This window comes from Toxorhynchites rutilus, chromosome 2, assembly GCF_029784135.1.
Source record: "Toxorhynchites rutilus septentrionalis strain SRP chromosome 2, ASM2978413v1, whole genome shotgun sequence".
Lineage (NCBI taxonomy): Eukaryota > Metazoa > Arthropoda > Insecta > Diptera > Culicidae > Toxorhynchites > Toxorhynchites rutilus.
In genome coordinates, this window is record NC_073745.1 from 292,279,531 (window position 1) to 292,293,678 (window position 14,148).

Here is a 14,148-nt window from a genome sequence, read left to right on the forward strand (position 1 = left end):
GCTTAATGCGGCATTGTATGGTACAGACAAAACCAATTGTCTGATCCCGTCTGGAAAGCCCTTGGAAGGTTCTGATACGCCACACACCATTCATCTTGTAAATTCCGCAATCGACACAGCCGAAGCCGCGGGGCAAGCTGCTTAAGAGCGCACATTACCGTAAACGAGAGGCGTCAAATACAAACGAGTCAATAAAGCGAATCACATAAAATACCGCCAATTTGAGGGTAGAGATGCTGATGTTGTCGTTTGGTCGCACGCGAGCTTTCCCCCCACAGCTCGGGGGGTCGCACTCAGATTTGGTACTGAATGAATCCGCTTCGGCGACACGGCGAGAACATGTTTACGTTGGGTGGGAAACTGGTCTGCTTGGGGGGTTCCTACCGTGCGCTTCAAGAACGCCACTTGGAAGATGCGCGCACGCGAGAATAACCCCTCGAAGCGGTGGAGTGTAGATATTAGGAGAATCATTCATTTGTTCCGATGAGGATGACCGTCTTGCCGGTGGCAGCGAAACGTCTCTAGTATTCTGGTGCGGGCCGCCGTGTGGAAAAGAAGAAAATACTCGCACTCGGGTGTCGTGGCGATAATTTGCTGCTATAACTCGCTGTGACTGCTGCCAAAATCACTTATTTGTTATTTGTTGGAGAGCTGTCAACACTCCGTCTGTATACTTTATTGAGTTTCATTAAACAAAACAAAAAAAAAACAAGAATGAAAGCAATGTGATTTGGAATTCAGGCGAAAGCAACGAAAGTGTTCATGAGCTCGCGAAAACACTGTGATAATATAGATCTTAAATTAAGGCTATAGTGATAGTGTACTCTCGATGTGAAATATTATCGATGTTCGGGGTTCAATGATTAACAAAACCTTTTTGAAATTGAACAGTAGTCAGGATTTTGACAACGTGTAATTCCACGAGTTTTTACAGTTCATCAAACCACGATGGTCAATAGGATACTTGTGAGTAGTTTCCAATAAAATATTCGAAGATATTTTAAATTATTGTGTAATTTATGGAAGTCCTTCATACATTCCTAATCGATTCTTTCGTAAATAATTAATTACTCGTCTAATCTCATTATGAAATATATGCTTATTAGAGAATCTGGATTGGACTGGATTCTTTTTTTACGGATAGATACATGCGCGTAATTTTAAGCAAATCGCGTAAAAAAAATCGCGTAATTTCAGGCAAATCGCATAAAAAAGTGTGTATGTGTGTAAGTGTGCGCGTGTGTTTGTGCATGTGTGTGCAAGTGTGCGTGTTTGTGGACGTGTGTGTTTTGCGTGCACTCGCGTTTCTGCGTATGCACGCAGAAAATTTTTGGACCTGTTCGAAAATCGCGTAATTTCGAGCAAATCGCGTAATTTTGAGAAAATCGCGTAAAAAAATTACCTTAAAAAAATCACGCAAAACAAATCGCGTAAAAAAGAATCCAGTGTAGTTTGCTTATTAGAATTAAGAGGGATCTTCCTTGCAAAAAAAAAATCGATACAAGATCAAGTTTCCAAATATCACCACCACATATGAAACCATTTATCGCAGTTCGAAAACATTGGAGCAGATTTGCTATAATCAACAATGGGGAAGTGATCAGTTAAACTTGTATAATTTATGATTGTGGATGTATGAATGTGATTTCGGATTTTTTTATGAAAACAAAACTTATTTGTTTGTTTAGAAAATAAATAACAATATTCACGAAGCAAGTTCTGATCCTTTGAGGTAATTCGATTGTCAAGAGATTTTGGTACTTACATAATAACGTCATCGGAGCGAAATTTTTATTATGAATTTATTTTTTCGTAATGAAATTTACCTTGCGTTAAATATTGTCGATAAACATAATCAATGTAAGACGATTTTCGAACTTATAACGCATCTTCTCATACCACAAAATTTCGTGCATAACTTAATAAATATCGACTCGACTATCCGGAGACTCGATTATCTGGAATAATTATGATTATCCGGGATTTTGGACTCGAATATCCGGAGTATTTTCGTTTTGATTTTTTTTATCAGAAATAGCTAGGTAAAAGAGGAGGCTGGAAAAGGGGCTGTTCCATACAACTACTTTCGATTATCCGCAGATTTATATACGTTGGAAATTCCAAATTTAAATTAATACATTGATTGAATATTGAAACATACCTAATATGATAATTAATGAAACATGGATGTAGCTAGGATGAGCAAGCTTCGTTTAGTATGTTTAATTATTGTTATCCACAGTGTATCATACAGGGTTTTCCAACTTTAAATTTCGAAAGTAAATTGAAATAAAACACACTTAGAATTCGAATTTCAATGAAACTTTTATTTCAAATTAAAGTTTGGTTTATGCCATTATGTGTAAAATACAACATCATTCAAATGCCCACCTAGGGCTTCCTCGCACACCTTAATCCGGAACAGGTAATTTTCGATGACTTTTCGGCACATATGGGGCGGTATCTCGGTCATAACTTCACGAATGTTGTCTTTCAAATGTTCAAGAGTTTGCGGAGAGTTGGCATAGACACGGTCTCTCGCATAACCCCACAAAAAAAAGTCTAGCGGGTTCAGATGCCATGATCTGGACGGCCAATTAGCATCACCAAAACGCGAAATTATGCGTCCCTCAAATTTCGTTCGCAATATGGCCATGTTCGGTCGTGTTGTGTGGCACGTGGCGCCGTCCTGCTGAAACCACATGTCATCCGTATCCATATCTTCAATTTGTGGCAAAAAAAAAATCGGTTAACATGCGGCCATAGCGCTCACCATTCACAGTTACCGTCTCGCCGTCCTCATTTTCAAAGAAATACGGCCCGATGACTCTACCAGACCATAATGCGCACCAAACAGTGACTTTTGGCGGATGCAATGGCCTCTCAACAATCACGTGTGGATTTTCTGAATCCCATATACGGAAATTTTGGGTGTTCACACAGCCACCGAGCTCGAAATGTGCCTCATCGCTGAAAAAATTTGATGTGAAAATTCAGCATTTTGCTGCTGTTGTTCGTTCACCCAATCGACGTATGCCCGACGCATTCCATGGCCACCACGCTCTAATTTTTGTACCAGTTGGACTTTATATGGATGTAGGTGCAAATCTAAATGCAAAATTCGCCACAATGATGTGTTTGACAAGCCCAATTGCTGAGCACGCCGTGGAATCGAAACATTCGGGTCATCCGAATGCCGAACGCACATTACGATGATGCACAGATTTCACAATATCCGCTACCGATCCAGTTTGTTCGATTTTACGCACTACATCAGCGATTGTGTGCTCTGTAGGCCATCCATGACGACCAAAATCCGTCTGTAATGCTCGAAAAACATTTGCCGGTTTTCCATTATTTTTATAGTATAATTTAACAAAATTAACACGTTGTGCGATGCTAAAACGATCCATATTGTAAAATGGCAGACATTCAACTAACAATATGACGCAGAAAACAGGTCTAAACTTTATGCATAGGTATTATTTGGTTGATATTTTTGACAAATTATTTCAATATGCTTTTAAGCTTTCTACTTTGGTATCTATTTGATAGAAAACATAAAAAAATCATCGAATAAAATGATTTTCAAATAAAGCGAATAAAAATCAAACATCGGATACTAAATCAAACTTCGGACAGATAAATTCAAATATCGGACACTTTATTTTGTAATTTTTTGAACGAAAATTACATTACACTTGATTATATTTTATAAACAACTGCGAAACACTTACCAAGCAATCACAGTAAACCGTTAACGATGATGAGAACTGATAAAAAACGGGAGAAATTTAAATATTGATGAAGGGGTAAATTCTACGTGCTCACGTTAAGCAAACTTCAAACACAAACGATAGTGAGTAGTTTTGTGTAGTGTAGTGTCCGAAATATGATTCAGAACGGTACTCCAAACGAAAATCAAAATGACAGATCCAGACAACCAGTGAATATAAGCAAATGAACTTTTGTTCTTCAATATGTTTTGATGGTTATTTTTGACGTAGAACTACGTCTTTCATTAAGGGTGCCAAATCAGAAAACAGGTCACGTTTTTGTGAAATAAAGTTAACGTTAATAAGTATTTTTGCATCGAACTGATTTTGGCGATTTACATACCAAACGAATCGGAAATTCCCTAAGATTTGTTTTATATGATATACATTACAATATCATAGTCTGTATATGGTTTAAATTGATGAAAATTGGAAGCATTCCCATTTCCCCATACATTTGTTCTATCCATTTATGTGCTTTCCCGAACAGAGCTCTCAATAACGAGCAACTTTTTGACCAGCAACGAAGGGGAAACCGTAGGGTGTAAAGTCTCAGTGAACAAAGAAAAAGAAGAAGAAGGGAGGGAAATATTTACCTAGAGTATAAACGGTTGATCTCGCTGAGGTAAACTTTCATTCTTCGTGAGGAAATCGACTGAATAACATCGCTGCTGGGCGAGCTGGACGGCGAGGGATCGAATACTTTTCTCAAGGCAATGGTGGAGGAGGAGTAATATGATGGATAAAGTGAAGTTTTCCAAGGGCCTTTTTGAAGTTTAGAGACGAATGAACTGAAGAAGTTCAAAGTATATCTCATTCAACAAACAAAGAAAGAAAGTAAACTTTCAGTCTCGTTCTGTATTCAAATCAATGGATATCGCTTGTTCTTCCTTGTTTTACGTCATCACATGTCTTCGTTTCGGATTGAGCTGTGGACGCGACCAAATTACTCACTCGCTGATGTCTCTGACATTGCAATCATTGCAACAAACTGATGCCATTGCATTTAGGTTCTGGACTACACAATTGTGTGAGGAATCATCAAACTAGGCTATCGTCAGCTCACCATGAAAATAAATGTTCTGGAATATTGTCAGTGATTTGGTTTTGCATGGCATCAATGCATCAATGCATTGAACTGACGCTATGGTGAAGCAGGTGTTAAGGTTGTGCACCAACAAATTATTTGGGGATTACCATGTTATTCAAGAAGTTATAATAATTTATCAATTTCGCGTGTCAGTCGCAAAACTGCTTTAAACTAGGATTGCATTTGCGCTAATCTTGATCATAATGAAGCAGTGCTACTCTTTTCGAGGTTGTTGAGATTAACATATAGAGTTTATTTCGTTTATTTAGTCACCAAGAAAGTAAATATCGTTCTGGAATTTTGTATGTGACTTGGTTTCGCTTGCCAGTAGCAAAACTTTCTGCATTAAGGATGACAGGACTGCGCTTATCTCGAGCATGTATTGTTCTGCGAGCACAAGAATGAATCATCAAACAATTATCGTCAAATGATTCTGCAATAAAAAAAAACATTTCAGGGCGACCAAACTGGTAAAATGGTTAATTCAAAATTTTCGTAGCATTATAAAATAATATCCGCAGTTATAAACAAGCGACTTGATTTAAACTACAGCGTAGTTCTACGTCAACAATGCGGTCGTGTCTTGAACATAACCTCCTACAATTTTTTGGCAAATAAGGAGGTGGGGTTTTATAAAGGGGGGGATAATGAAGTTGCCTTCTAAATTGCAACAAGTTTGCGAACGGCGCATATTTGACTTAAATTGGATAATTTTAAGTATGTTAAATAAAGCGTCAAATTTCGATCAGAAATACATTTCTTTTTCCCCAACCCTATATCAGGGAGACAGCGAAAATGGTCATGTTAAATTTCAAAAACCGACCATGTACATTTTGTTTATTAGCCCAAAAAAATATCTGTGCAAAGTTCAGCTCAATCGAACATGAATTAGGGGTGCCTCAAAAAGCTCAATGTTTTAATTTTTTTGGGCCAATAAACAAACTGTACATGGCCGGTTTTTGAAATTCGATGATGAAATTTTTCCTATACATCCATTGCCACCTTAGTATATATCATTACAGAATTACATGTTTGGTCGAAACATAAGTAAACTGTTGTTAGACTAACACATAGTGCCAACATTGTGAACCAGCTCAAGAGTAATAGTATTCTGTTGCCATAAAAGTGCCCCCGTGGCCGAGTGCTTAGTGCCACACGTTATCATGTTGGGGGTTCGAGTTCGATTCCCGTTCTGTCCGGGAGATTTTTCGTCTAAGAAATTTCTTCCGACATGCACTGTGGTCACGCGTAATCTAGACGTAGAGACGGCAAAAGTTCCACGGGGGACGTTAGTGCTATTCAAGAAGAAGTTACCATGAAAGCCGTGAATTGATCAATAAAAAGGTTTCATTATTGTGTTATCTGTATTTTTATTCTCACAAAAGGGTGTTCCATTATCATGATTTGTTATTATTAAACTGTGCGATACTGTACAAATTATGACACCTTTATTTAAATTTTTTTTTTAAATTTAATAAAAAATAAATTTCTAAATAAAGCACAAGCAAAATGAAAAACAACAACAAAATTGTTCAGTGTCTTTCAGATTAAACGCTGACGCAAAAAAATCGAATTAAAAAATATATATAAATTTTTTTTTGCTCCGTCGATGGTAACACTGCATTCCCCACTTCGATACGATAATATTCGGCTACTAGTTCAGTCTGATCGGATGGTTTTAAGTGTCAAGATGTACAATTTACAAGAACGTGTATTTTTAGTGAAATCGTATTACTCGAGCAACCGAAGCCTCAATGAAGCTTTGTCCTCTTAAGGTAAGAATTTCAATATTTCTTGTCGTGGATTACTTCCTCTGTGGGTACGCGAAGGCCTGCGTGGCCCCGACCAGACGGAATTGACTGCCGACGCACCCGGAATGATATTTTTATCACTAACTATTTGGCCACCGGAATTCCATTCAATTAGAGTAGAAATAATCGTAATAAATATGAATCAAAGCTTACTTTTGCAGTTATGTCATAATAAGGCATGGTTGCATTCCTATTATTCGTTATAATAAAAAAAAATGGGAACTTGCATCACCAACAGTATCGCAATTTATTAATTTGAGGGATAAATGCAGTCATAACGGTGAGTCGTCAGGCGAACAAATAGCTGTTCATTGTTCGACGCGCGACTGAATTAAATACGTCTAGCAGTATGCGAGAGCACTAGACGGTTTAAAAAATCCAATACAATATAAAATAAAGAGCTAGAGATAACAACCAAATCAATAATCTGATGCCGTCTAAAAATCCCATAAAAGGAATTGATTTGTGCAATCAATCGATATTCTCAAACACTAACGTTTCCTCGCATATCAAAGCGCGTCAAATTGAAGAAAACATCAAACGCCCCAAAGTGTTTTCTACGATATTGACTCTAGCAACAACCCATTCCGCACAACTACAAATTGATTCACCAATTAGAAGCCATTTACTAATCTGGGGGTCAAATATCGTTCGAAATGTCAACAGCTCCACTCTATCAGCGACGAAGGCTCTCACTTGTCATAGCGAATGGCGGACGGAGGTGGAAGTGCAGTGTCAGTACAAGATTTCGCAGCAAATTTGAAATGAAATCGCGAACACGCAACCGCCACTAAAGGGGGTCAACCCAGCGTTTCCTTAAAAACAAGAGGCTGTCCCCTTGGGAGATATTTATGCTCGAGGTGGATAATTTATGCTAGCGCAAACAATTAACACCCGCTAGGCGGTATCGTCTTCTCGAGCTTACGGCTTACGAGATCGCGCATATATTGTCCCGCGCCTTATCACGACCTTAGCGCCGCGAGGGGGCATCGAATGCATCGTTCTTGATTGTACAATCACGGCTTGTCGGCTTACATGTTCACGCGAGCTAGCCGTTTGGAGACACAGCGCTAGCGACATTTTCTACCGTATGTGTCTTCTTTCCAGCGACATTTGGTGTGCCGTTCGAAACGCCGAACCGCCGAACTGCATGATAGACATCGCCATCGTCATTAGCATGCACTATTGAACATGAAGATTCACGTTGGAATGGCATGGAGCATCCCGATCGGATTGACACTCATGCCGTTGGTAGTCACTGAAAGGTTAAAGGTGATGGTTGATCTCGGGACAAGTTGATCACTTCGTATATCTAGTTTTAAACAAGTACAAAACATCGGTGACAATAACATCCTCCTAATGGGTAGATCATCAAGAGATCAATTCCTGGTTCTACTATATCTGCAATAAATGAGTGAATGAGTTCGCACTAAAAATTCAACTAGGCATATTTAGTTTTTTGCAATTGAGAGTTCGGATTGCACCTAAAATCACCTTGAAGTTGCATCTTTTTAATGTTGTTAGAACAAATTGACAAGTGGTGTAATAAAAAAAAGCACATGTTGCCCGTTTAACCAATCCGCAGCTTAGATATACGTTGTTTCGGTAAGGATAAGTAGATAATTACAAAAATAGTAAAAAAATAATCAGAACGTAGAAAAATTTATATTATTAGCTTTTTTATGTTAACGTATACTTAATAAATTCTCCAAAATCGATTGTTCTATCGTCGCCATAAGCCATTTATTGTACTTTATCATCGCGAGAAAACCTAAAGCAACTGTTTACCATCTAAGGTATAACATAGCTTAGATGATTATAAATAGTAATCAATGACCGATAGGTCAATCAACCTCATCACCTGTTTTACCATATGTATTTTTTCTCTCGTCCATTCATCACATTACATCCCCAAGGTCGAACCTGCGCGAAAATCATCACTTCAAAGGAAACGACAACAAACGCTGCGTATTAGCGAATCTCTAATCTGTCATTTGAACCTGCCTACATTGGAGTCATTAGTCAGCATCAGCTACATTACGTATGAATGTAGAGGCGGTTGCAGTTGTATTTATTACTTGTTACATCTCCTACGGCTATACTACCGGTTCATTGTCGAGGCCTCAATCGAAACAGGTGCTGACAATTCAATTAAAGAGCTTTGGACAGTTCTGCGACAATTTGAAATACTTCCATTTGTATAGATGAAACCCACCTATAGATTCATTCGTTTCCAGCCATAGATTGCGATAACTTCCGCCAACTCAGGAAAAACACGCGTTGATTCGAATGTCACTATCGTCACTTCGTTTATAACCGCTTTATCTCGCCAAGTTGTCTGCGACGACTTCGTGCTAATTAATGGATGTTTGACCGTCCGTTTGGTTAGACGTTGTTATACAGAAGTTAGCGAATGATTTCCATATGATGTGATGCTTAATGAACATCCATAAATTGGATCAGTCGATTACTTAATAAGGTTACTTTTGTTGGACCTCCCCAACACGATTAGTGTCCATCGGGTGATAGCACCATCTGTTATGTTATCTAATCGGAGTAGCAAATCGAATGGGACATCGTTCTAACACACGTCGTGTATTTTCGTATTTCCAGAACTCCCACATAAACCGCTTCGATTAACATAAAGACCAATGATGGATATTAGTGGAATATAAAATATTGACCTGTGCACCTGGCCATTCTGAAACGCAACCCATCGCTTGCGAATGTAAAGTTTATTGGCATCATAGCGAAACGTGCCACCAGAAATGGTTTGACCGGTGTTGTGGATTGCGGATGAATTGTCTAAAAGCATTCGATTCGCGATTCGGACGAATTGTCTAAAAGCATTCGATACGATCTTTGTTTGGATAGACCACGCGCGTAGATTTCCCCTAGCTATGTGACTCACCCAAATGTTAATGTCTGATAATGTATGCAAGATCGCTAGCATTCGCGATGTTTTGGTTTTTTAAATTCTCAAACAAAATAAACAATGAAGTGGCGAGGATGGGATGATGAACGAATATGTGTAAATTTTGAGCAGGCAGGAGAGAGTCAATGAGAAATCACTAATAGTTTAATCATTTTAGGAGTTTCAGGAAATATGCACTTTAGTAGAACACATTATATCAGTATGTGTCATCACAATAGTTTGTCTTGAAAAATAAACAGGGTGGGCCATTTAAAGTGGAAGGATTTGTTTTTGCAATAGCAAAGTAAAGAAGTGGAATTTTAAAATTTTTTTTTGAAATTTATTTATTTTGGTCCAAGGAGATTTGTTCTAATTACTTTTTGATTATGATATCTCGTAAATGACCGCCTCTGGCCTTGACCACAAAATGTGCCCTTTTTTCGGCATTTTCCATCACTTTGCCCAATGTTTCGGCCGATATGGCAGCAATTTCTTGTCGGATATTGTCTTTCAGCGCAGCCAGGGTCCTTGGTTTACCAGTGTATACCTTGGATTTTAAATATCCCCATAAAAAAAAGTCAGGAGGCGTCAAATCAGGTGATCTCGGTGGCCAGTCATAATCGCCGTTTTTCGATATTAATCTTCCGGGGAACATTTCGCGCAATAATTTGGTCGTGGCAGCCGCTGTATGGCATGTAGCGCCGTCCTGTTGGAACCAGTAACTGTCCAATTCATTTTCACGAACAAATGGCAATAAAAAATCGGTTATCATTGTCCGATAACGCTCCCCATTCACGGTTACCGTTGCTCCATTTTCGTTTTCAAAGAAGTACGGGCCAATGACTTTATCGGCATAAATGCCGCACCACACAGTAACTTTTTGGTCGTAAAGAGGTTGCATTTCGATGAATTGAGGGTTTTCAGTAGCATAAAACCGACAATTTTGTTTATTCACTCCTCCATTCAAGTTGAAATGCGCCTCATCAGACATTATGATTTTTTGCCAAAAGCCACGTTCATTTTTGGCCATTTCGCAAAATCAAGTCGACGTGGTAAGTCAGATGGGTTAAGTTGTTGAGCCATTTGAATTTTATACGGAACATTTTCAAATCAACACGAATTATGCGTCGGAGAGTGGTTCGAGCGATGCCTAACTCTTGCGAACGATGGCGACCTGATGTCGATGGAGTCTCTGCAACACTGGCTCGAACGGCATCAATATTCTCGTCGAAACGTCTTGGTCGTTGTCTGGACAGATGACTGACATTACCAACACTACCAGACGATATAAATTTGGCATATAATCGACGTATAATGTTGTCTCCAGGCGATGTTTTAACTTTATTTTTATTTTTCCACGCACGTTTAGTTAACACAATTGAGAAGTTATTTTGAATGTACAGCGCGGTATGACTTTGTTAATCTGACATCTCTGTCAAAAGTTATGGGGTTGCCAGATGCTTCCACTTTAAATGGCCCAACCTGTATCAACAAACCAATTTGAGCGTATGAGACACGTAACCTCAAAAATTTCATCATTTCACTGTCAACTCAAAGGATGTCACGGATATATGATAATGCTTTTCGCTGTAGCGTGGAATTTAGAAAATCCTTGGTCGAATTTTGCTTGTATACGCAAAATTTATTACGAAAACACGCCAAATCCTGTGTTTCGACCAATCAAAAGGAAATGACATCAATAGGAATTGATATGTTTTAAATTACAAATCAACTTATGTGTGATCTATATGATTAATTGTTCGCTTGTTCGATAAGAAAAAAAACGATTCAAAGCCAGAGCGAATGCATTGAATGTTGCTACAGTTCGACTTTAACTCATTTTCGTAATGTTTTGATTAGCTCTATCAACATAATTCTGGCCCAAAACAAATAACAATAACAAACTGAGCTTATCATTCAACTATTTTAGAGAAAATTCAAACAAACTAAAAAACAGTCCTTGCCTCTATTTTTATATTCAGATAATACATTGGAGAAAGACTGATATAGCCATCCTAAAAAAGTATTTATTCGGTTTTATTATATTCGCCAAATATTTCTACTTTGATGAATCAACTGGCACAGTTACAAAGTAACTGCAGTCATTTTGAAAAAAATCAAATTAACTCTTAGCATTAACATATGTATGTAGCTGCTCGCAGTCTATAATAATACTGGATGATGATGGTGTGTTGAATTAAACTTTTAATTTCAAACTTTTTAGTTCATTCGCCTCTGGAAAAGAACAGTATTTGTGAATGTCTTCATTTATACCTTTGCTCGGTTGAACGTGACAAGTGCGTTACCAATCCACACATCAGTGGAAATACACATTTCATTGCGCTGCACTATTTATATTCATATTTCCATAAAATGCAGGAGATGTGCACGCACACTGAATGCGTGCATTTATTTATACATTTTCGTCAAACAAATGTGGACTATATACATACATATAAATGTTACAATGTTTTCTTAAGTTAAATATTATTCCTACGGTACATGCTTCTTTTTAGCTGTTTTTTTATTCATTGTTCTGTCAATTAATTCGCAGTGCTGATTGTTTATACGCCTCATGCGATTGATAGGAACGTTGTTTGCATAATTTGTTCTGGATGTTTTGGTTAGAAACAAATTGTGTGTTCTTAGTTGACCAGTTGCCCAGGTACATAGAAATTTAATTTTCTAGTAATTCAGCTGATTGTACTCGTTACGAAATTAGATCATTAACAAAAGAAAGCATTGCAAATTTACGGCGTTCCTTTAGTGATTGGATGTTTATGAGCATGCAGCATGCTTCATATGAAGGAAGTGGAAATGAGGTCCAGTTCAACTTCTTCTTCTTCTTCAATGGCACTAACGTTCCTAGAGGAACTTCGCCGTCTCAGCGTAGTATTACTTGCGTCATTTTTTATTAATACTTAGTTGGAATCGAACCCGAACACCCGGCATGTTAGTTATGACGCTAACCACTCGGCCACGGGAGCACACTCCAGTTCAACTTACGGAGTGCAAATAAGAGAAACTGTTTCTGGACTGACTCAATGGGTTCTTCATGTACGACCATATACAGGTTCCAAACGATGTTACAGTATTCCAGAATGGGCCTTACATATGTGATATACAAAAGCTTTATTGTGTATGAGTCCTGGAAGTTATAGAAGAAGCATTGCCACAAATTATCAAAATTTATTCACGAATGAAGGAATTAGCTTTTTCCCAGTGTCGGGTGAATTCTCTTCTGTTGACACTCAACACCATATCTGTTATAATGAGTATAACACAAGAGTCGAGACGCGTGAACTTTGTCTGGTATATTGAACGAAAACAGCATGAATGAATTTTGCAAAGCCTGCATTCAGGCACTTTCATCACTGTCAATAATTCCTGTTGATTATCACGAACGTTGATTTGATCATTATCGCTTGCAGTGAATTTTTATTGAAATCGTGTTTGAGTTTCATATTTAGAAAAAAAAAATTTCGTTGAGCGATGACCGTTGTGCGGTGTTGAGCAGCTGAGTGAGGTTTAGCGTTGAACGGCGTTGAGCGTTCCGTTCCTTTCTTATACTGTACTAGCTGACCCGGCAAACTTCGTTCCGCCCAAAATTTATTTTTCGTTATTACATCCACGTTTCCGTACTAAGCGCACGTTCATGAGTTCAATCGCAGAGCTGTTCATTGATTGATCTTCTAATCTACCCTTTAAAATTATGTTTTACTATAACATTTCAGTACTTCTACCAAAACTCGACATTATATTATTAGATTATTTTCAGACACAATTCTCGTTCAAGATTGTTCATCCACTTGCAAAAAACATGTTTTTCCGTTACATGAAATAAATGTTCGATACATAAAATATGATAGAATAAAGACAGCCTTAAATTGGACAATTCCTTTCTCGAGTTTGGTCTTATCAACAGATGCCGCGATCCATCTTTTTTTTTTATATATATAGAAGACGATATAGGAGTGCGTTTTATCACGTTAAAATCCATTTCCACTTTCGAACGAAGATCAATTTCGTCACCGCGAACATCAAATGGACTAACAACGCTTATCAATATGTAATTGTAGAACACATGCGAATTTTCCCATTTTCCATCAGAGTTTTCCGAAAACTTTTAATTATCTTGTTTGGTTTGAATATGTTACATTACATTTATGCGCTTGAGAACGAAGGAGATGTCATTAACGTACAGTATGAAAAGAAGAGGACCAAGATGAGAGCCTTGTGGGACTCCCAAAGTGACTTTTGCTGAATTTGAGAGAGAATTTTGAAAATGAACAATTTGTTCACGATTTATTAGATAAGAGTTGAGCCAGTTTAAGAGTTCTTGTTCCATTCCAATTTTTTGCAATTTGAAGAGTAGTAATGGAATGTCGATGCGGTCAAATGTTTTACTGAAGTCAGGGTAAAGAGCTTCTACGTGTTTGCCATTTTCCATTGCATTCGAAATAAAAGTCACAAATGCAACAGATTAGTTGTAGTTGAGCGGCGTGAACAATTGCCATAGCGGCAAAATGACGGAAAGTCAATTTCAGGACTGTCAAA

The 14,148-nt window shown here is 37.9% G+C and overlaps 1 protein-coding gene across 1 annotated transcript in view; it reads left to right on the forward strand.

Annotated features, from left to right (window-relative positions):
• The first annotated feature begins 518 nt into the window (after positions 1-518).
• Positions 519-14,148, forward strand: part of LOC129767814 (protein lethal(3)malignant blood neoplasm 1) — a 28,014-nt gene continuing 14,384 nt past the window's right edge. The window contains exon 1 of the mRNA XM_055769025.1: positions 519-966. Coding sequence (XP_055625000.1) covers positions 949-966 — 18 coding nt within the window. The 5' untranslated portion in view covers positions 519-948. The remainder of the gene's footprint in view (positions 967-14,148) is intronic.